The 24,055-nt window shown below is 48.9% G+C and overlaps 1 protein-coding gene across 2 annotated transcripts in view; it reads right to left on the reverse strand.

Moving 5' to 3' along the window:
- Positions 1 to 1,856: 1,856 nt before the first annotated feature.
- The window catches only part of APBA1 (amyloid beta precursor protein binding family A member 1), a 237,106-nt gene continuing 214,907 nt past the window's right edge, over positions 1,857 to 24,055 (reverse strand). For both annotated transcript variants that reach the window (XM_027549431.1, XM_027549432.1), the window contains 5 exons: positions 22,802 to 22,981; positions 20,117 to 20,329; positions 8,410 to 8,529; positions 6,295 to 6,435; positions 1,857 to 5,560 (listed from right to left, as the gene is read on the reverse strand). In XM_027549431.1, the coding sequence (XP_027405232.1) occupies positions 5,489 to 5,560; positions 6,295 to 6,435; positions 8,410 to 8,529; positions 20,117 to 20,329; positions 22,802 to 22,981 (726 nt within the window). In that variant the 3' untranslated portion in view covers positions 1,857 to 5,488. The remainder of the gene's footprint in view (positions 5,561 to 6,294; positions 6,436 to 8,409; positions 8,530 to 20,116; positions 20,330 to 22,801; positions 22,982 to 24,055) is intronic.

Consider the following 24,055-nt stretch of genomic DNA (forward strand, 5'->3'; position numbering starts at 1 on the left):
ATTTCTGCTTAGAAAAGAGGATTCCAAAGGTGATAGTTATAGGGCCTTGAAGGACATTAACCAGTTATATCTAACCTAGAGGTTTCATTCTAAGTCCTTTTAAAAAACTTAATATTTCGTTCTTCAAAATACTCTTCCCATCTTACCTGTTTCATCAATTCAGTCGCTCAGTTGTGTCTGACTCTTTGCGACCCCATGAATCGCAGCACGCCAGGCCTCCCTGTCCATCACCAACTCCTGGAGTTCACTCAGACCTACGTCCATCGAGTCAGTGATGCCATCCAGCCATCTCATCCTCTGTCGTCCCCTTCTCCTCCTGCCCCCAGTCCCTCCCAGCATCAAAGTCTTTTCCAATGAGTCAACTCTTCACATGAGGTGGCCAAAGTATTGGAGTTTCAGCTTTAGCATCAGTCCTTCCAATGAACACCCAGGACTGATCTCCTTTAGGATGGACTGGTTGGATCTCCTTGCAGTCCAAGGGACTCTCAAGAGTCTTCTCCAACACCACAGTTCAAAAGCATCAATTCTTCAGCGCTCAGCTTTCCTCACAGTCCAACTCTCACATCCATACATGACCACTGGAAAAACCATAGCCTTGACTAGACGGACCTTTGCTGGCAAAGTAATGTCTCTACTTTTGAATATGCTGTCTAGGTTGGTCATAACTTTCCTTCCAAGGAGTAAGCGTCTTTTAATTTCATGGCTGCGATGACCATCTGCAATGATTTTGGAGTCCCCCAAAATAAAATCTGACACTGTTTCTACTGTTTCCCCATCTACTTCCCATGAAGTGATGCGACCAGATGCCATGATATTCGTTTTCTGAATGTTGAGCTTTAAGCCAACTTTTTCACTCTCCTCTTTCACTTTCATCAAGAGGCTTTTTAGTTCCTCTTGAATTTCTGCCATAACAGGGGTGTCATCTGCATATCTGGTGTTATTGATATTTCTCCCGGCAATCTTGATTCCAGCCTGTGCTTCTTCTACTCTGCATATAAGTTAAATAAGTAGGGTGACAATATACAGCCTTGACATACTCCTTTTCCTATTTGGAACCAGTCTGTTGTTCCATGTCCAGTTCTAACTGTTGCTTCCTGACCTGCATATAGGTTTCTCAAGAGGCAGGTCAGGTGGTCTGTTATTCCCATCCCTTTCAGAATTTCCCACAGTTTATTGTGATCCACACAGTCAAAGTCTTCGGCATAGTCAATAAAGCAGAAATGGATGTTTTTCTGGAACTCTCTTGCTTTTTCGATGATCCAGCGGATGTTATCAATTAATGAGTTAATAAATATTTGATACATGTTCATTCTGTATTTGATAACATGTTCATTCTGTATTTGTATGAGTCAGATTTTGTTGTTATAGTTTATTTACAATGTTAATTTTTGCTCTGCAGCAATGATTCAGTTATTGTTCCGTCACTAAGTCGTGTCCAACTCTTGCCACTCCGTGGACTGCAGCCTGCCAGGCTCCTCTGTCCTCTGTGATGGGGTGGGGGATGGGACACGGAACTTTTCCTTCTGCAGTCCACTTAAGCAGGGCTACCTCCCCTCCCTGGAGATTTCTTGGGAAGGTAATTCACTTCTACTTCCTTTCCCTCACTGAGAAGCCCAGAGGGTTCCTATGTCTCATTCAGTGTGCTCCCAGGAGGTCGACGAGACAGTGGACTTTCTAACAGCTGACACAGCCGCTTGTGTTTCCTAGGTTCACAGAACCTGCCCGTTTAGGCAATGGGCTCTGAGCACGGAGCAGGCCCCACGGGGTGGGGAGGAAGTGGCCTTTGGGCTGATGACATCTTTCCCCCACTTTCAGTCTTGTCCCTCCCCTGAAACATGAAGACGCTCAGCCAGGGCCAAGAGGTGATGTTCTTGTTTATTGTTGCGGCAACTCTTACAGACATTAGCGTTCAGTTAAATAAAGGAAGAGAACACATTAAATACATCACAACCCCCAAAACAGTACGGAGGAGGGGAGGGTGGGCCAGCCCAGTGACCAGACTGTCAGGGGAAATACATTCAGTGGGTGTGCGGCATCAACATTCCAGGCTCACGTGTATATATATCTTATTTATATATATTTATAATTATATATAGAGATTGAGTTTTGTGTATACAAAGAACCATATTGTTACAAATACAATACTATACTTCTCCCAACGCTTTACAATAAGCTCTATTTCACCCTCTTTACAGAACAATAGTACAAGTCCAAACTCTAGGGGCTGTGCTGAGTATGTACAAGGAATATCCTTCCCACACAGTCCTCACCATGGCCTTGACGGATGGAGGGTCGGGACGTAAGATCAGGGTTGTGTGTTCAAGTCGGCCTCAACCAGGGAAGGGGCAGACGGACATGAAACTCAGACCAGCAAGTGGCCTTGGGAGTGGGGGAGTAAACACGCCTCAGAGGAGGTGCCCCTAATTGTAAACATTGGTAACAGCCTCACTGCTGGGCTCGGGGGCAGGTCTCATCTGCGTGCAGACGGGGTGGCGGGTGTGACCAGGATAGCGGGAGCGATGGGGAGGTAGTAGGTTACTCTGGGACTCTCTGAGGCCGGGGCTGATGGGCAATGTTGGGAAAGCAGACCCGGGTGCAGGGACTCAGAGTCCAGTGCCCCATGATGGGCTCCAGGCACTGGTCTCTGGGGGCTTCATCTTCTCGTGAACCCAAGGCTGAGGGTGGCTCCCTGAAATGGTCACATTTGAGAAGGCAGAGGCAGGGCAGGTTCTGGCGCATCCTGGCTGGACCAGGAAGAGTAGATGGATCTGGGAGTCTATCCCCAAAGCTGAGTCACCACATGTCCAAGCCAAGTGGCAAGAGTGGCTTTTTGCCTAGGGCCACGTTTGGGAAGGCTGCTCTGTCCACAGTCTTCACCACTGCATGGGGCTTTCAGATATTTACATATGTAACTATAGATACTGGGATGTCAGAGGGAAACAGGCCATTACTTCCCGTGAGACTTCCCAAACGGAGTTACTGTTAAGATCCAGCCTCCTGCTTAACTTCTAAAGATGGGCTGACTCCCCTGACTTACCGGCAGTCAGGCCGGTAAGAATACACTATAGCTGACTGAACCTCCACCAAGCTAGAGATCTGGCTGTCCGGGTGTGAGGAGCCACTCTTATTGATACAAAGGTATGTGGTGGGATAATCTTATACTAAAACATTAGTCTCCTAGGACAGTTTACCAAACTGGCAAAAACACCCACCAGACTTTCTAGATTTTTGTACAATATCAATAGAAAGTGTAGCCTGCCTCCTCCTCTGCTTTGGGTGAAGACGCTGCATTGTAACGACGTGGAGGGCTGCACAGGGATGTGCTGGCGGGATTCCTGGCCAGTGGCCGATCACCGATGCCTCTGAATGGGCATGGGGGCAGGTGGCTCAAGAGCTCACCTGGGAGCAGACGGCACGAGCCTCTCTCCGGTTATATCCAAATACCACCCAGAATGCTGCATTCCTGTTTTATCCACTCTTTCTGGCAAAGGTAAGGTGAACTCAGGACTCTTTAGTATTTAATTGTATGTCATCAGACACTATAGTTTGGTAAATGGTACTGAAGTTCGTGGCTCCTCAGGTTCGCAGTGGGTTAGCCTTGGGGCTGATCTCCTACTTAGCAGCAACTTAGCAACATTCAGCTAATTGTCCTCAAAAGTTGTCCAGGGGTCCCATACTGCCCACCCTGAACCCTTGGAGAAGGGGCAGCCCCATCCCAGGGGGGATGTGTGGGCAGCACAGCCTCTCTTTGGCAGGGTCTGACCCACGGTCACACTGGGAGTCCAGCCACTAACGCCACTGAAGCACCTGGCTTTCCTGCCTAAGCAGAAAACTCAGCACAGAGATCCCAGAATGCACCACCTCTCTGGCAGAAGTCTCTTGTTCCCAGTCTTTTCTCATTCACTTTCTCCCTCCCTGAAATCGCTCTGTTCGAGGTATAAATCCATACCACCCAACATGTGCTCACCAGGTTGCTATTTCCACAGACACAACATAAATAGCCCAGATGTTGAGAACAGGGACTATAATAATATCACAAAATAGTTTCTCTTACCCTGTCTCTGTGGAGGTCACAAATGGAACAAAACGAAAAGCAAACGAAGCCACACCCCACCCACATGAAAACAAAAGCGCTCTTTGGACCAAGAGTAAGTGAAAACTGGCTCAGAATCAAGGTATTACAAGAACATCTGCACCGACTGAGACGAACGAAACCCACGGATGGGAGGCGCCTGATGAGAACACGCAACATTCCACACCAAGTAAAAGCTTTTTCAGGCCCCCGAGGCAGCAAGATGTTTTTGGAATTCATCTGGGGATTCTTAGGCATCGCTTGAGGTTCCGACTGTCCCCTTAGTTTGGTGGTCTGTGTACCGCGCTGGCCTCTCAAATGTCACATCCTGCCTCGTGGCCCTGAGAAGAGAAGGCGGCCGGTCTCACCTTAGACCAGGAAGCTTAACACGATCACATCGGGTTCCTCATCTTCAAGGGGAGCAGTCCATCCTGTCCAGACTCCCAGTGTGTGGGGTGTGTGTGTGTTGGGGTGGGGGGGCATGGGAGTCCACCAGAACCCCCCTGAGCCAAGGAGATGCCGGCAGGGCCGGATCTCAGCCTCAGAGGGCTGTCTCTCTCTGGACAGGGCTCACCGGCCCCCGCGGCCCTCACCTGTGGGGGAAGGGGCCTCACAGAGAGGCCATGTGGGTTTTCCAGGGGCTCTGGGTGCCTCACTGGTGGCGGGCAGGAGGGCAGGGTGGAATATATGCAAGTGAGACGTGTGTACGTACGTGTGGTGTAGAAGAAGGCAGAAGTACCTGCCTGTGTTTATCTAATGGTTGGTAACCTCGGGAATCGCCCAGTTCTCTGCACAGGTATCCGCGTCCCCATAGTTCCCCTTCTATCCCAGGGTGAAAAGGTTCACATTAGAAAAAACAATTATGTTGAAACTAAAACTGGCTAAAGAAGAGGCATAAGGTTGGCTCAGAAATTCCGGGAGGAAATGGCGTATGATGCTCCAAGTACACGGTGGGCCGGCTCCCCCATTACTACCATATTCCCATGAACTGACTGGAAGAGAGCAGAGATCAGCCATTGGATCGTAGGCACTGCGGAATCGGCTTCTTCACCGTCCCCAGGGGCTCCTCCAAAGAGGTCTGCACCTCTTGGAAAGGGAGGGTGCAGCGTGGTGACAACCCTCCTCAGGGCCCCCTCCTGCAAGGGCCCTTCAGGAAGGTCCTCGGCAGACTCTGGGTGACTTTGACCTGCTCTCCAGCCTCAAAGGAGTGTATACAAAACTTCCCTGGCATTTAAAACAAACAAAGCAAACCGGAGAGAGAGAGAGAGAGGGAGGTCACTGCGGATTCTCTTCCTCCGTGTCAAACCGAGTGCTGGGCGTGAGAGGGGAAGGTCTCAGTGGGCACACAGATGCAGCACGAGAAACACAACCACAAGTGAGGAGAGGCCTCCATGCATGCCACCGCGGAGCGCGGCCTCAGATGTAGACGGGCTGCTCCTGGGCTGTCAGCAGTCTGTACATGGCAGCCGGCATCGTCTTCATGTGGATCTGCAGGCAGAAACACATATCAGCTGCAGGCGGGGACTCCAGGGCTGTGTGGGTGCCGCCGCACGGCTGGGGCGCCTTTCAAGGTACAGCCCTCTCCCCGCCCACCCCCTTTCTAACACGGATCTGACCCAGGCAGCCTCCAGGAAGAGCAGAATCCATGGGCTTTCTAAAGCATTAGGGGTGATAGAGAGTGAAGAACGAAAACCAGAATGCTCTACTTTCCCCAAAGCTCTGGCTCTCACCAGGCTTTGGCTTGTTTTTTTTTTTTTTTTTTTTTAAGGAGAAAACCCCTTAAAACAGGACGAGGACAACTGTGGGGTTTTGGCTGCTCCTGCCTCCCTCCCTCCCCCAGAACAGCTGTTCAGACCCCTGTTCAGCCTGGCCGTACCAGGGAGCTGCAGATTAGACTTGAATCTGAGACTTAAATCTTGCAGGCACATTTGGTGAGATTAGCTGGGAAAAATGGAGAAAACTTGGGTAGCCACAGAGAGAATATGCCCAGATCAGAGAACTAGAAGAGGAGGTGGGTAGATGCTGCCAGAGGAGAAGGCTGAGGTGATGTGATGATGTTTTTGAGGAGCAGCTCTCAGACAACCACTTGTTATTGGGTTTCAATTCTGGTCCAAGACAGTTTGGTTGTAGGGATGTGTTCAGGATCTGGAAGAACTCTCAGGAGGGCTTCCTGGCTGGGACGAGGGGCTCCAGGGGACTCCCACCCCAGGCTCCTCCCCTACCTCCCCCACGGCGTTGGAGAGGATGTGGACGATCTTCTCGTGTGGGGTGGCCACCACACTCTGCCCGTTGATTTCAATGATGCGGTGTCCCACGCGGACGCCTCCTCTTTCTGCTATTCCCCCTCGCATGAGGCTGCAGATCTGTCAGAGTCGAAGGCCAAATTTAGTCAGAGGCCAAGTGACCCATCCCAGGGGGCACCATCTGCTAGGAAACCCATTGGGGCAGGAGATTGTCTTTTCTGGAATTTTCCGCCCCCAGTGCTCTCATCTCTGAGAAGCTGCCATGGGCAGGCTTTGGACGTTGACATCTTTGTTTCTACCAGCAAGAGGACTCTGGACCCCCAGGCGGCCCGTTCGTGTTCATGCACTCTGCATAGGGAACGCACACATCACTGGATTTCACGGCACTGTGAATCCAGACTACTTTCCATCCCAGCTCAGCTTTGGTAAAGAGAGCTGTCTGGGCCTGTCACAGAGCTGCCAGTGTTTTCAAACTGTCAGTCTACATAACGCAGGTTAGTATTATCCAGGACTCAAACACTGAACTGTGTGATGCTAGCGGCTGGCTTCTTAGGGTCAGTTACATGACTTACGCTGGGGCTAGAACCTGCTAGAACCCCACTGTGTGTGCCACAGTTTGGCCAGCTGGAGGGCAGAAGCTCGTCGGCCTTCCCAGCGCAGTGGTTCTTGTTCCACTCGCCCCTGGCAGAAACGCTAACGTGGCTGTTTTCTGTCTCAGTGCAGCCAGGCACAGTGGTGGGCAGAGGCTGGAGGCTGGTGGAGGGCTCTGGCCTGAGCCTGCAGTGGCAGGCACCCCCACCTCACCCACAAAGCAGTTGGAATTGTCCCAGAGGAACATGGTTTGAGTTAACAGAGCTGGCTTTTCACTCCTGACTGTGCACCTTTCTCTAAAAGCCTATGAAGACGATACTGCAACACCTCAGGACAACACGCTTTCTGCGTCTGTGAGCATGTGGACCCTTCAGCCTGTCAGGTACTCTGGGAGTTGGGCCCTTAGGTGCTTCCCACACTTGAGATAAAACTGAGGGCTCTGCATCTCTTATAGGACAATCCTCTGTTAACAATTGAACAACTTCTAATATTATTCAACTTGGGAAAAACACACACAAGGAAGTTTAAACTGATAAAAACAGGTAGTCAGACCAGAACAATAAGGAGTAACCTTGGCTCTTCTCTTAAGAAGGAAATGAGGCTACATGGGTACAAAAAATAGTTAAAGTGGGTTAGGTATTTCAACTCCAACTGGGAACTTCAAAGGTATTGCTTAAGACACACTTGGAATAAAATTTTAATTACCTACAAGTCAATTAAAATTTAAGGGAGGAAAAAGGATAGGGTTTTCTATCTTAAAAGATGAATGCAAAGAGAGGGAGGGCACATCCAAAATCTGTAATATCTAGAAGGTTACAGATTTGTCACCAAAGCCCAGAATTACTATGAGTCTAGAATAAGGCAAACCAGGATGAAAGGGGAGTAGTACTGAATATGGGGATTCTGTTTGAGATAAAGATGTTTTGGAAGCATGGTTACAACCACTTCATGAATGTCCTATAAAGGCACTAAATTGTATGTTTAAAAATGGTTTAAATGGCAAACTTACTACTGTGTATGTTTTATCACAATAAAGGGGAAAAAAGGGAAGTACTGAGTTGACCAAAAATTTGTTAGGGTTCATCCCATAACATCTTGTAGGAAAAGTCAAATGAACTTTCTGGCTAACCCAGTATTTAAAAGCAGACATCCAAGTGATGAAAATACACTTTATCCCCAAACTGCCAAATTCAGGTCAAGAAGGCAAGGAGGAAGTCATTCACACATAACCCCCACAGGGGTGGGTTCTCAGCCAAGGCTGTGGGGAAGGTGGGTACCTTCCAAACTATCTCAAGTCGGCAGCTGGGAGGGCCATTCTCCTCCCAGGGGAGGCAATGAATTCTCTGGCCACGGAGGAAGGGGGTCTGCCTTCACCCATCCGCCCCTCTCTTGCCAGATTCTTTCTGGGAACAGACCTGCTTTAAAAATACCCTCCAAAGACCCAAACCCTGGGCCTTGGTTTCGTGGGTCAGACTTCTGGAAGAGGTATGGGGCTGAACTTACAATTCCGTTCTGGACGCTGAACCCTAGCTGGTAGCGAAGGTCTGGTCTCCTGATCAGCACGGTGGTCACCGGGGGACACCTCACGATATTCAGCTTCACCCGGGCCTGATTCTTCAAGCCCTGCAGTGTGAATAAAAGGGAAACTGATGACCATCGAGGCTGACACAAGGTAAGATCAGACAGCACTGAGGGCAGAAGATGCCCTCAGTACCTGGTCAGCTCTCGCAGGGCCCCTCGTCCAGCCGGACGGCGCCCGAGCTGGACAATTCAGGCGAAACTCTGTTAACCTAGGGGAAAAAACTGCTGGGCTTACATGGAGCCCTTCCGTCCTGCTCAGCCTGCGAAGAGACTAGTTTCTGTGAGCAGGGAAATGGGCTGCGTGTAAGGCATCTGAAAAAAGCAGTCATCTATCTGTACAGTTAAGAGAAAAACTGCCAAGTGTGATTTCTGGCTTGAAAGATGTACAATCTCTCTTCTGGACAGGTGAGAGACAGGCTTTCGAGAGGAACTTTACTCTGAAAGTCACAGTCGTAGCAATTTCCCCCTTTCTAACAAAGGACATCTAACTCACAGCAATGGCCCAATTCATCGGGTTCGCTCTCTCTCACCCCGAGGGTCCTACTTCCTCATTCTCTCTGCCTGTTAGGGATCTTATGGTCAGTGTAAGATCCTCCAGGTGCACGTGGGAGAAGCAGGGCACCGGGGCAGGACGGCAGCCCAGAAGACCTCCTTGGGAGACCGAACAGGGTGTTAGGACCAGTGCTGGGAGAGCAGGAAATAGACGGAAAAAGGTCTTGGAAATCATCTCCTGATTTCATGCTCCCTGGTAACTTAGCCCTCCCTCTAAATTGGAATGGAGTGTAGAAGCATGTTGGTCTTGTAAAGATAAAGAGGGACTTCAGCTGGTTTCTGAGCCTGGACCTCCTGCACCTGGTTCTGACTTCTGCTGAGCTCAGGCCTGTTTTCCTGCCCCCTGAACATTTGCTCAGCAGGGACCAGGGCCTGATCTATGCAGGAGCACCCCTAGAAAATCACCACAAAGCCCCTCTTTCCCTCACTCAGGCAATGGGAAGATTCTGCCCCTGCTGGTCCCACCACCAGCTTGTGAGTTTCACCCGAGAGGAAGGGGCCAGACAAAAGTCATTCAGTCCTGAAATGAGCTTCCCTCTCGCATGTCTGCAAGGCTGTGTGCTCTGCCTAAGGGACCTCCTACCTGCCCTCTGGTCCAGACCGAATGGCTACAGCAGGTGCTTTCCAGCCCGCTTCAATCGCGGCATGCAGGAAGAAAGGCTGGGTACACAGATCGCTCAGCTTGTGTTCAGAGGCCCTGTTCTGAGAGGCGAGACAGGGAGAAGTCGGTACTACTGTCAGACGCCTGCCTCACTGGACTCCCAGCAAGTGAGGCCAGCTGTTCAGGAAAGGTTTCAGGCCTGCCACAGCTCCTCTCCTCCAAAGGGGAGAAGCTCTTTGGTACTGCAGCGTTGAGGCAGGAGATGGATGGACCCAGGTTGAACAGTTTCTCCCCTGTGGACAGAAACTCCATAAGAGCAGGATGATGTAGGAGGCTGGGCCCTGTCCAGATAAAAGACAGAAGACCACATACTCCTCATTCCTGAAGTTAGGAAGACCTCCCCGACGACACCTGTGCAGAAAGTCTCCTTGGAGGTCAAGAGAGAGAGGGTGTCCCCGCATAGTAAGTGATGGCAACCTACCCACACGCCTCTTCGCTAGAATCCATCTTGGCTAAGAGACACACATGCAGACATGGGAGGACCCTGAGATACAGGGCCAGCAAAGCAGGATGACTGACCAAAGGAAACTCAGAAGAAATGCCCCAGAAAGGTGATTCAAACCGCCAGAAAGGCACAGCTCTGAGCCTGCCTGTCAGTCTATCCACACACACCGTATTCTTTTTCCTCCTAGTCAACACTTGTTTCACTACTTTCTAACTGTATGTGGAAATCTGTTTCTGCACAGCTGATGGGTTAGGATCTTGCCACTGGTCCCGGGGGGTCTAGTGCCTGCCCTCGATATCAGGCTGGGAACCGAAACCCTGCCTCAGGGCGCTGCAGGCCGAGGGCACCCGAGATCGGGGGAGGAGACATCCCGTCCTCCAGGAGGGAGCAGCCAACAGAGGAAGGACAGGGCAAGGTGGGCTCTGTGCCACCCAGTTTGGAGCATCCCCTGGAGATGCCCCTCCCCGCATCCCACCACCCCCCCATCATTTCACAGATGGGTCCAGTGTGTGCCCCTTACAGGCCAAGTAGAAAGAGAGGGCCTGGAGGACAATGACAAATCCGTTTCAGCCTGAAGGGTGACCTATAAATAGAACTCTGTAAATTGCACAGTCGCTGTTGCCCACTGTCACTCTCCCAGCAGTCTGCAGACACTCTCTCTGCGGGAGGTCAGGACTCCTACTTCAGGTTTTTATAGATGAGGACACAAACATGGACATTACACCTGCCTTGTCCGAAGCTCAGTGGGGTCAGCATTAGGGTGACGGAGGCTCTGCTCAGGTCTCTGCCTTCCTCACAAGCATCCTGCCAAGCTGAGAGGTGAAACTGGTGTTAGATGATTTCAGTGCCAACAGAATTTGTGGCAAGAGTGTGACCTGCCCCTCTGAGTGGCAGGAGTAACCCACACTCCTTTTGCTTCTAAGAAATGAAGATATGCTTTAGACTAAGGGATGGATAGGGGGTTTTTTGGCCTCTAGTTATCTGGCTTTCTTGTGCTTGGCCAACAGGTTCTCAAAGGGGGGTCCCCACACAGCAGCCCCAGCATCATCAGCTACTATTGTTAGAAATGCAGGGTTGGGGAGGGATAAATAAGGAGGATGGGATTAACATATACACACTGCTAAGTCGCTTCAGTTGTGTCCAACCCTGTGCAACCCCATAGACGGCAGCCCACTAGGCTCCCCCATCCCTGGGATTCTCCAGGCAAGAACACTGGAGTGGGTTGCCATTTCCTTCTCCAATGCATGAAAGTGAAAAGTCAAAGCGAAGTTGCTCAGTCGTGTCTGACTCTTAGCAACCCCATGGACTGCAGCCTACCAGGCTCCTCCGTCCATGGGATTTTCCAGGCAAGAGTACTGGAGTGGGGTGCCATTGCCTTCTCCAACATGTACACACTACTATATAGAAAACAGATAATCAACAAGGGCTTACTATATAGCACAGGGAACCAAACCCAGTATTTTTTAATGAGCTACAAGGGAAAAGAATACAAAAAGGAATATATATGTATATAAATAAAATGCATCACTGCGCTGCACACCTAAAACTAACACAGGATTACAAATCAGTCCTACCTCAATAAAAAACCTGCCGAGTGTGGCCTCCAGCCAGAACTACAGAATCAGAAACTCCAGGGGTGGGGCCCAACAACCTATGTGTTAACAAGTCTTCCCAGGGACGGGACACACATTTCCTGGGGGATCCACTCAATTTTGAGAACAACGGCTATAAATCGCCACTGCAGAACAACAAACTCACCTGCGCTCAGGGATGATCTCAGCCGTCAGTTTTCTACTCAAGACCAGTGGCCAGTGTGCTCTGCGAGAGCATGGACTAGCCACACCACAGGGAGGGTGACAACTGGTTGGCCTGGTGCCCAGTCAGCAGCCACCCCTGCGGGGAGCGAGCTCCGCCCCTGGCAAAGGTCATGAGGAAGGAGGCTTGGCATACGCAAAGGCGGGATCAAGCCTCAGGAGTCTCCCTGGAAATGCTCGAGCAATCTACCCCCAAAACCAGAGTCTGCCTACTTTCTGCTTTGTGCTTTCATCTACACCTCTGACTTTACGGGGGGCTGTCCCCCACTACCTCTCTGAAAAAAGAGTTAGCTTACAGCTCCAGTTAATAATTCCTGGGTGTGACAGTGTTTAACCTACAAACTCCTTTGGAAATCCTCTAGCCTGCCTGAATAGGTTTTTCTGGCCACATGTGATTGTTCAGAGCCTCCCATCTGTGAGAGGCAGGAGATGTTCTAAACTGTCTAAACACAGATTCTTTTGAGTAGTTAAAAGATTGATTAGAAATTGTATTGGTGAAGGGATTTTCACTTGTTGGGCCAATGTTTGCTGCTAAGTCTCCATATCCCTTACCTGCTGTGTCCCTGGCAGTGTATTGATTAATATAATTGGTGTAAGTAGTAGCTTTAATGTTTGTAACCTGGGACCCTTGAGTTAATTCTTTTTCTTGTTATAGCCCACCACACCTTTGCTCTGTAGGAATGCAACTTTATCTAATGCTTTTGGAGGGTGGCTCCTGACCAATCACCTTTAGAGAAAAATAAGTTTTCTGAAGAAAAGGTCTTAAAATGTTAACAGGCCTCCGGGCCAGAAGATGATGCAAATCACCTAAGCTTTTGCATATGATAAGTTTGCAGGAAGAAAGCCTGGCTTGCTGCCTGACTCTACCCCTTCCCCCATTATCCTCTATGCATAACTTAAGGTATAAAAACTACTTTGGAAAATAAAGTGCAGGCCTTGTTCACCAAAACTTGGTCTCACCATGTCGTTCTTTCTCTTACCTTCTGGCTGAATTATTCAGCCTCTTTTCTCCACTGAATTTCCTCACTGAGCTATCCTCATTCTATTACTCTTTATATCCTTAATTAACGTTTAATTAAGCAATTGTTTCCTGATCCTCGCCGACGCCGTCCCCGCTTCGAATTCCCTGGATCAGCCGGGGCTGGTCCCCGGCACACCCCCATGTGTGAGAGCACCCCAAGGTCACTGACCATCAAAACCCACCCTGATGACGAAACCAGCCGAACCACCTGTCATTGCACACTGACTCCTGCCAGGCACTGACCTGGAGAGTCGCAGGAGCTGTCTCCTTTAATCTCCTTGACGAACCAGCAGCTCTGATTATGCCCATAATCAGAAGAGGAAACTGAGGCTCCACAACTCACCCAAGTTCACCCACAGCAAGACAACATCCCATGTGTGTTTGTATTTAAACTCAGTGCATATTCTACTCAATGATCCGCCACTTAGACAACTGGATGCTGAGTGTTATTCATGAATAAGGCCTGCTCAACAGAGAAGCTAGGGAGAGTGACTGAAGAATGACCCTGTGCCCCCAGCTTTGCATGGCGCTATGATTTTACTTTCCTACCTAGGGTGAGAGTTCCTCAGGGCTCCTGCTCCCTTTGGGGGTTCCAGGTCGTCCTCTCACATGTGCATTGTGAGGGGTTTGGCTTAACTCCCCACGCCCAGCTGCATCCTCAGGGCCCTGAGTTGCTGTTTTCTGTGGGACTGGAGCTCCCTGTGGCTGGGATTTGGCTTGCGGTGGTGTGTGTGCATCGCAGGAGCTGTCACCAGCATCTCTCTGTGGTTTCTAGAACAGCTCTAGGAGGCTCCTCTGGTTCCAGAAAGGTTTTCAATCAGGAGCAACAGAATAAGCTGAGGTGATTCTGCTGGAATAGGGGCAATCTGTGCAGATCCAGGCCTTCCTCCCGCACAACAGCCGGTCCCGTCACCTGTGCCCAGGGGGACATGTGCTGGAATTCTGCCCGACAGTGTGACCAGAGGGACCTGATGAAGAGGCCTCTGCTGTGGCAGCAGACCTGTGTTTCCACCACCACAGCCCAGGGGGTCTTAGGCCCTCTGTTCTACCTCCTCCTATCTCAGTCTCCATGTCTTCAAAACAAAGGCTGACACCCACTAAGGGCTCTTCCATCTCTAGTTGTGACAATTTTGGCTCTTGTCATGCATTTTTATTCTTTCCTAAATGCATCTGCTGACAACACCACATCTCAACCATCGTGCTTAGAAACAGCTATTTCTAACATTACAAATCAGCTTCTCTTCTGGGGGTGTTGCTCAGATACCATTTGTACATGTATTCTCTCCCCCTTGAGTGCTTCTTCTTTCTCACCCAGTCAGTCAGTACTTACAGATCACCTGCAATGTGCCAAGACACCAGGTGCTGGGAGTTCATGGAGCTGGGCCGTGGTGAGCTCAGGGGAGGGCTGTGGGCACAGGCAGGGCAGCCAGAGTCCCTTCCTTCTGTCTCCTCGTCACAACTCCCCAACCCCCACCCAGAGACCAGGAGGGTGTGGAAAACAAGAGCAAAGAATGCTGAAAACAGGGCAGTCAGAGTCCCCTCCCTCTGTCTCCTCATCACACCTCCCAGAGACCAGAGCAAAGAATGCTGAAGACGAGGAGCACACTGTCAGAAACAACCCTCCAGACAAAGCTGCCTGCTTTAAGTGTTTAACCCTGTGAATCACTGGGGTGGCTCAGGTGTGCCTGTGCGGTACAGGAAAACCTTGGAGAGCTCCTGAAAAGCAAGAGAAGGACTCTGGGTTCTCCATGTTACCTAAAAAGTTCACGTAGGTCCAGTAGGCTCTTTCCTTTTCTGTGAACTGATTTTAGGATGCTGATGTGTCCCTTGATCTAGACTTGGGATACTTGCTGCAAGATGAAGCTCAGAGAGCAATTGAAACAGGCAGACCACACACGCACGTGCTCTGCTGTTCCTCATCTATGCTCCAAGTTGGGTTTCACTAACGTGGATTTCTCAGCTGCCCTTTTATTGGAGGTGCCAATTTAAATAAATGGTCATTTCATCCCCATGACAACAGCGGAATGGTGCAGCAAATTAAGGAATATGGTGGGAGGGTAAGAGTAGGGAAGAGGGGACGGGAAAAGTGAAGTCAGAATGGTCTCCATAGCAACAGGAAAGCAGACCTGTGATGATCCTGTTGAAGGTAAGAAAGCGGTGCTCTACTTTCAAAAAGAAAACAAATCTGAAGGGCAGGACCGTGGAGGTGAGGGTGTGAAGAGGTGGTGTGCTAACACACTTGCCTACCACTAATTATGCTTTAGGAATTATGACAGGAAAAATAAGAGCTAGGGAAGAAAGTAAAACAATTCAATACCTGTAATCTATTCTAGAAATGTACTCTGTTCGCTGTAACCAGGGAGAGAAAAGGCCAACACGCATTACAGTGCCAAGATGCAGAACACTCAGCTTCAGACTCTTGTTTCTCAAAGTCCAAGGCTGGCCAAGTCATCACCCAGGAGTTTACTGAAAATGCAGAATCCTATCCCAGACCCACTGTTTCAGAACCTATAGTTTAACAAGATCCCTGAGTGATTCAAATCAGAGTTTGCAAAGCACTGATTTACCAGGATGAGAGCTGCTCATTAAATTCATCGCAACACAGACACAGCACTGAAACAAGTAATACTAACGCGAAGCCTTGAAGAAGCCCAGAATGGTCCCCTGCAGTGGCCTAGAGGGTGAGGTGGGGCAATGTGAGCATCTGCTCAGGTGCAGGCAAGAGACAGATGTTTTTAGATAAAAACAAGAATATAAGCCATGAAAGAGCTTCATCCCATGCTGGTAATTTTAGCTGAAATCAGTGGGAAAATTCTCAGGGTGGGAGTGGGGAGAGGGGGATGTGGTTGGGCCACTCACATTTTTCCACTTGACAAGGTTGTGCATCCTGCAGCGCCATCCTAGCTGGGCCTGCCTGCTAAAGTACTTCTCTGCCAAGGGTGGCCACAAAGGTGCTGTCTTTCCTCCTTTCCATCTTCATCAGTTACATCTCTCTTCATCACCACATGGCCTTTTAATTTTCCAATTCCACAGAGACTCCATTTATAGACATCAAAGGTCAGCTACGTGTGCAAACAAACCTTTTGCCCTTAGGAAACTGCTCAGACAATGAATCTTGCACTGGTCTGTCTCCACCTCGCTGTGTGATGCACGAGACGGCAGGCCAGTCCCCGGGTGGCATCACGGGAAGGCAGCGCGGGCCTCACGGGTCTCACAGCCTCACCCTGTCTGCCTCCTTCGTGCAGAGGCAGCGAGGGGTGGAGGGGGTCCCGGACATGTCTGCACCTTCTGAGTAGCTGATGACTTATCTATGAACTGGATGTTTGCCACTGCCCTCCCTCGTGGGCTACTGTTTATGAAGAGGAAGGAAGGTGGCCAGTGCCAAGGGCTGGGTGCTGCCTGGCTGGTGTGTAATAGGCTCAGGTATATAGCCCCACAGTCCTTAGGAAGCCACCCGGGCCCCAGCCCCACCTCAAGTTATCCCCTCTTCTGGCTCCTCCTCCCCAAACCTTTCCCCAAACCAGGTACAGATTAACCCCCACCTTCCCTCACCAACCTCTCTTTCTCTCCCACACTGAACTATCTCCCAAGGCAAAGGCTTTCTCAACCTACAGACACTGGGCTGTGTGGGTGTTCCTTAGTTGGGTGGCTCATCCTGTGTATTGCAGGACATTTGGTAGCATCCCTGACCTTAGGGGAGTCCCTTGGACAGCAAGGAGATCAAACCAGTCCTAAAGGAAGTCAACCCTGAATATTCATTGCAAGGACTGATGCTGAAGCTCCAATACTTTGGCCACCTGATGCAAAGAGCTGACTCATCGGAAAAGACCCTGATGCTGGGAAAGACTGAGGGCAGGAGGAGAAGGGGACGACAGAGGATGAGATGGTTGGATGGCATCACCGACTCGATGGACATGACTTTGAGCAAGCTCTGGGAGTTGGTGATGGACAGGGAGGCCTGGTGTGCTGCAGTCCATGGGGTTGCAAAGAGTCGGACACAACTGAGCGACTGAACAACAACTGACCTCTACCCACTGGATGCCAGCATCTCCTCCTCCCTAGTGGTGATGACCCAAACTGTCTTCAGACACTGCCCAATGTCCCCCACAGAGGTCAAGATCCTCCAAGCTGAGAACAACTTCCCTAGGGTCTGACCATAGATGCTGCTGGAATGATATCAGGGTGGCTGAGCAACCTGGCTTCACTACTGACATGCTGTATGAACTTGAATGATTACATCATCTTCTATGCCTGTTTCCTAGCTTGCACAATGGTACCTACCCTCCAGGAGGCCACTGTAGGGTTTTTCAAGTGAACGTACACATTCTAGAATGGTCTCGGTGCACAGCACTCAGTCACTGCTAGTATCAGTCCTTTCATTCACTCCTCCCCAATGAGGCCAAGCTCCTTGGGATGCAGACAGTGTCTAATACAACTCTGATTCTCGGGGCCCCTCAGCGGTTCACACACATGCACAGGTGTTAACTTGCTTCTGGTGTGAAAGTGCATGTGTGAACCTTGGCACGTGTGAGTGAGAAGCCAGAGGTGGGTCCTCTCTTTCTAATCCTGGCCCTCCCTGGCTTTTCCACATGATCACACCATCAAGTCAGCCTTCCCAGGCTGGCTCAAACCTCTCTCTCCCCACCACAATCCTAGTCCACTGTCCGTCAATTCCAGGAGAAACTCCCAAAGGCCAGTTTCCTTCTGGTATCCACCTGGGTCTTACCCCTCCTTCAATATCCACCAAGATCCCACCACCACCAATCTACTCTAAACGCTCTTAGCATCTCAGCTCTATGTTGCCATGAGGGTTCACTAAACCCTTTCAATGATAATTATCCCCCAGATGCATACTTTCATTCTGGCTCCTCCACAGTTCAGCTCAGCCTAACAGAAGCCCAGTTAAACATGTCTGAATGAATATGCATGTTTTAAAGTAGGTTCTTTAATCTTATCTTTAATGTACGTTAAGCAAAAGGTAAAATTTAAGTGTAAGATATAACAAAAAGAAATGAGGCCAAAGATGGCTCTTTCTGGGTGTGATTATGAGTTTGTTTCACTAAAAACAAACAGGCAAAACAAAATGAAAAGACAACCATCAGACTGGGAGAAGATATTTGCAGACAAGGCAACCAAGAAGGGCTTAAAATCCAAACTATACAAACAGCTCATACAACTCAACAACAAAAAACCCCAACTGAAAAATGGGCAGAAAACCTAAATAGACATTTCTCCAAAGAAATACAGATGGTCAATAGGCACATGAAAAGATGCTCAACATTGCTAATTATTAGAGAAATGCAAATCAAAACTACAATGAGGTACCACCTCACTCCAGTCAGGATGACCCTCATTAAGAAGTCTATAAAAAACAAATGCTGAGAAGGTTTAGAGAAAACAGAACCCTTCTACACTGCTGGTGAAAATATAAGTTGGTGCAGCCACCATGGAAAACAGTATGGAGGTTCCTCAGAACACTAAAAATAAAATTACCATATGATCCAACAATCCTACTCCTGGGCACATATCCAGACAAAACTATAATTCAAAAAGATACATGCAGCCCTGTGTTCACAGCAGCACTATTCACAGCAGACAAGGCATGGAAGCATCCTAAATGTCTGTGCACAGATGAATGGATGAAGGAGATGTGCTTCACATATACAATAGCATAGCACTCAGCCATAAAAGAGAACACAGTAATGCCATCTGCAGCAACATGGAAGCAACTTGAGATTATCATACTAAGTGAAGTCAGTCAAAAGGAGAAACAAATACCATATGGCATCACTTATATGTACCTCTAAAATATGACAGAAATAAACCTATCCATGAAACAGAAACACGAAAACAGACTAGACTGGTGGTTGCCAAGGTGGAGGGAGTGGGGAGAGGGATGAAGTGGGAGGCTGGGGTTAGTAGATGTAAGCTTTTAGACATAGAATGGAGAAACAGCAGGTCCTACTGTCTAGCACAGAGAACTATAATTCAGTATCCTATGATAAACCATAATGGAAAAGAATACACAATAAAGAATGTATATATATGTATAACTGAATCACTTTACAGCAGAAATTAACACATTGTAAATCAACTATACATCAATAAAAATATTGATTAAAAAGCAGGCAAAAAGAGACAAATTCCTGTATAACATTAAAAAAGGAAAAAACAAGCTGTCCTATACACTTACCTTGACCTTTCCTCCACCCGAGGCCCCTTGGCCAAGGATATCGTCTCTTGTGATTTTCTCCTGCTTAGAATAACTATTACATGAATTCATATTTATTCTCTCTCATACTCACACACAGAGCTATGTTCTAGTTTACAGTCTTTCAGGAAACCCCAAGGAACCAAAGAAAGTCATAGGATCCCAGTGTGCCTATACCACAGTGCTCGCTACAGAGCCAGTAGGGTCTCCAGATATTGCAGTGGAGGGAAAATATTCTTGTTCCTATTGGCCATGCAATCAGAAAATTCCAATGTGCTCAAGAGAACTATACTTGCATGCTTTGTTTCTAAGAAAATCTAATTTCTTCCCCTTAAATACTCATATTCAATTTTCCTTTAAGTAGCTCTTCTCAGTCTTATGAAAGAGCATCAATTCAGGTTGAACAAGAAATAATTATGTTCAGGTTGTAGAAGGTGTACACAGATGGTACCAGTTTCCTTCCTTCCACTTGGCACGTGAGCATCATGTCATGCAGGCTCTGGGGAGCACTCACTCACCTGGGTCACAGTGGAGGACAGTGCTCTGGCATCTGAAGCATTTCCTTGACTTGTGATAGGGATGGCAAGTCACCTCAGGCACACCTAGCTGACTCTATGTGAGTGTCTTGATTACTGAGCTGAGGAAAATTCTGTTGAGGCCGAGTCTTAGTGGGAGATAGTGCTGTGATTGATTAGTGATGTCTGCAATGGGCATGGTGTTAGTCAGTGGTGTTATGTGAGCTAAATATATCATCACTGAAAAAACAGCTTCAGGGAGGATTCTGTACAGAGCAAAAACAGCCCAAATGCAAGTTCATGCCTTTTGTATTTGTGTCCTCCTTAGTGTCTGGTACTCAGAATACGTTCAATGACTTAATGTCATCTTGGGTCTACAATGGCATTGGACTTTTCCCATCTCTGGTTACCTTAATGATGCTCTGGCAGGTCGACAGAGGCAGGCCCACCAGGCTGGTGCCGTTGATGGACATGATCTGGTCCCCAATATTCAGCTTTCCTGACTTCTCTGCTGGGCCTCCGTGCATCATGTTGGCTATGATCACAGTCGGCAAGATGGATCCCCAGCCAGACTCCACAATCACCACACCTAGGATTTCCCCTTTCTGCTTCTCTATGAAGACCTGAAAGGAGAAACATAACACTTAGAAAGGCTGAATCAGCAACCATCCAGGGTAGAGAGAGAAGTCAAGGCATTTCCCCTGTTCCTGTCCTGATGAAACATGACAGACACTTCCCTGATGACTCCAACCCAGACGAATGCTGTCCTCTCTGTATTCCACGGCATCTGGAGTTGGTAAGAAATGATGTCATGCAGGCACATACCCCTTTTTTGTAATTCTTACTCCGTAAAAGCCATCCTGCCTTGGGGCTTCCCAGTGGCTCAGTGGTAAAGAATCCACCTGCCAATGCAGGAGATTGAAGAGATGCAGGTTCAATCCCTGAGTGAGGAAGATCCCCTGGAATAGGAGTGGCTACCCACTCCAGTATTCTTGCCTGGAAAATCCTATGGACAAAGGATCCTGGCAGGATACAGTCCACAGGGTCGCAAAGAGTCGGACTTGTACAAGTCAGACTCAGCACTTGTACCTGCCTTGGTACTACAACCACGAGGGGTGTCATATTTTGTTTTGTTTTTCCTGTAGTCCCCAGTGAAGGGCAAAAGAGACTGTAGGTGGGGACTTTGGCGGGATCTTATGGTTTCCAGAACAGCTTTCGGATTCTACCACAGATCCCCCATTTCACAGTGCCTCATAAATTCCCTCCAACATTTAAGATTTTTGAGTTAAAAATAAACATGCATTATAGAAACACTTCTCTGCAACAAAAAAGTTAAGAAAAAAAAGGTTGGAAGTGCAAAAACACTGGCCCTAGATATGCGTCATTACTGTGGCTTTCCCCAGCTGGGCAGAGAAGCCGGGAGCTGGTTTCAGATATGTTCAGTTTGATAAGGCAGACACACCATAGACAGGTAAGATGCTTCTTGGAAGCAACCAACAGATAGTATGTGTGTATTTATTTCTTCACATTTACAGATCCACACATGCTCAAACTCATACTGGAGTGGGGGCTGCTGGGGCCTGACAACGTCCCTTCATGGGCTGGTGTCCTCCGCCCTGCTGTTGCTGCCGCTCACAACTGGCCCCTTTCCTGGAGAACTGCCCTAAGCCACATGGCAGTCACCACCTACTAGGAGTTGAATCGTGTACCCCTCCACCCTCCAAATTCATACATTGTAGTCCTAACTCTTAGTACCTCCAAATATGAACTTGTTTGGAGACAGGGCCTTTTAATAGGCAATCAAGTTAAAATAAAAATGATTAGGGTGGGTCCTAGCTCAATATGATTAGTATCTTTATAAAAAGGGGAAATGTGGCCACAGAGACATGTGCAGAGTGAAGACAGAGTGGGGAGAAGGTGACCATCTATCTACAAGCGAGTGAGAGGCCTGGGATAGGTCTTCCCCCTCACAGTCCCTAGGAGGAACCAAGCCTGAAGACACCTTGATCTCAGGCCTCCAACCTCCAGAACTGGAATACAATGCATTTCTGCTGTGGAAGCCCCCAGTGTGGGGAACTCTGAGCACAAGCACACTCACCTACCTCTGTCTGACCTCACTGCCAATGACTGATGAGCGCTGGGCACAGGCCTACCAGCTCTTTTGGCTCCAGGTGGGACAAGACAGTCCTGTGATGTGTGACCCAGTGCTTCCATTTGGATCAGAGGATGCTCATCCCCAGCGAGGCCACCCCACCACCCTTGTGCCCACACTCACTGTTTCCTGAGTGTACCCTGCCCCCACCTCCCCACAGACCCCTTGAACCAGAATTCCCATCTCAGGCTTTGCTTCCAGGGAACCTAGGACACCTAGCAACCATGAGTGAATTAAAAGATCACTGGCCCATGTCTAGGGAATAAAGTCCAGGCCTCTCACCTTGGCTGGACTCTCAGGCCTGCCAGTTCTGACCCAGGCCTTGCATCCTCTCATATACACAGTCCAGCCTCAGTGCCTCATCCGTGGCTCCCCAGATGATTCCTGAGTGTGTGAAACCTCATGCTTCTGTTACTGGGGCCCAGCCCTCTGCACTCTACACTTTTCAGAGAATACCCAGACCCCAGAGCAGGTCAGATGGCCCTGCTTTCCTCTAGCTGTTCCTGCAGAGCTCGGTCCCAGGGGGAGCCCAGCACCGCTCATCTGACCCCAGAGAGCTGGGACCAGCTCCACTCTGCCAGGCACAGCTGTCTCTGAATAGTGCCCACCGAGCATCATCATTTAAGATCCTCCCTGTTATAAATGTGTCCTTTCCTAGACCGGGAGCTTGTAAAGACAGGGTTTAGGTCCTGTCTGCTTCTGGAACCCATCCCCAAAGTCAGCTGTGGATCACAGCGGGCAGAGGACACCCTGCCACGCTGGCCACGGCCCTCAGCTGAAGTCTTTAAGAACCTGGGCCACACATGAGGGGAGCCAGAGACGGGGCTGAGCGCTCCGCAACGTCCTGTGAACACCATGTTCCACCCCAGCACCCTGCCTTCCCCTCCTCAGTGGGCAGGCCCAGCCGGCCCAGTCTGGGGAACAGGTTCAGGGAGGTACTTGCATCTTTGCAGTTTTCCGACTTGGAGAAGTGGATGAGGTCGTCGTTGTACATGTCCTGGGTATTGAGCAGGTCGCTGTACTCCTTCTGGCTGAGATCTTCGGGGTTAATCCCATTGGCCCTGAGGAACTCCTGGTAGGCCACGCTGAAGGCCTGCCCGATGGACTGTGCAATCAGCTGGGCCTGGAGAGGAGACACAAGGTCAGCAGGCCAGTGCTGCCAGTAGATAACCTGGGTCCCTGAAGACTGCCGGGCCCTAGGCACTGGCTAGCCCAGTGGGTCTCCATGGCACAGCGGTGCCTTCTAGAGGGCATTTCCAAAATTACTGGGGACATTTTTTACTATGACAATGATCATAGGGCGCTCCCGGCATTCGGTGGACAGGAGTCAGAGATGCTAGACTTACTGCTGTGCAAAGGACAGTCTTGCCTAGGATGAGCTGTACATGAGCTTTACATCCTGCACAATTTTAAGATATCCCCTCTGGACATTCATGTACATATTAACACCTGTGCTCAATTACCTGAGTCTAGGACTCAACTCTAATTTATATAAAACCATAAGACTTATTGCATGGCTGTAAAACACAGTCAATGTTCCAAGAATATAACTATTATGTGAATTGAGAAAAGATGTGTTCTCCAGCACTTTACCACGAGTAAGCTTCATGACTTTAGAAAATCATCAGCATCAATGCTGTTTGTGAGATGTGGGTTGCCAATAAATTATCTCCGTCATTCTGCACACTGGCTATGGAGTTCTTCATGTGTGTGTGTGCGCGAATGTGTCTATCAACTATTGTATTTTAGCTATCAACAACTTTATTTTGACTTTCCTTTTATTTCTCCTTTGTATTACATTTATGGCAATACTTTGGTTATTTTGTGAAAACTTTTTCAGAAAAGGAGATTATATGATCTATGAATTTCATTCATATTATCTATGAGCAGGACTCTATAAAATATTTGCTATGTCAAAGGACTGTTGGGTCCAACAGAATTGAGAACCCTGATCGAGTCCAACCCTGCATTTTCTAGTTGAGGAGGCTAAGAGGCCCAGAGATGCAAAGGAACCTGTTCAGGGTCACACAGCTCACAGGATGGGAACTCTGCTTCCGTTGATCTTTCTCCTGTACTAGAATTGAACCACCTTTCCCTGCATTAATTAATAAACATCACAACTTGGGAGAGCCAGCAGCAACCAAGCCTGTGCCACATCACATCCCATATAAACAGCATCACATAAATTCACATCAAG

This window comes from Bos indicus x Bos taurus, chromosome 8 (genome assembly GCF_003369695.1).
Source record: "Bos indicus x Bos taurus breed Angus x Brahman F1 hybrid chromosome 8, Bos_hybrid_MaternalHap_v2.0, whole genome shotgun sequence".
NCBI lineage: Eukaryota > Metazoa > Chordata > Mammalia > Artiodactyla > Bovidae > Bos > Bos indicus x Bos taurus.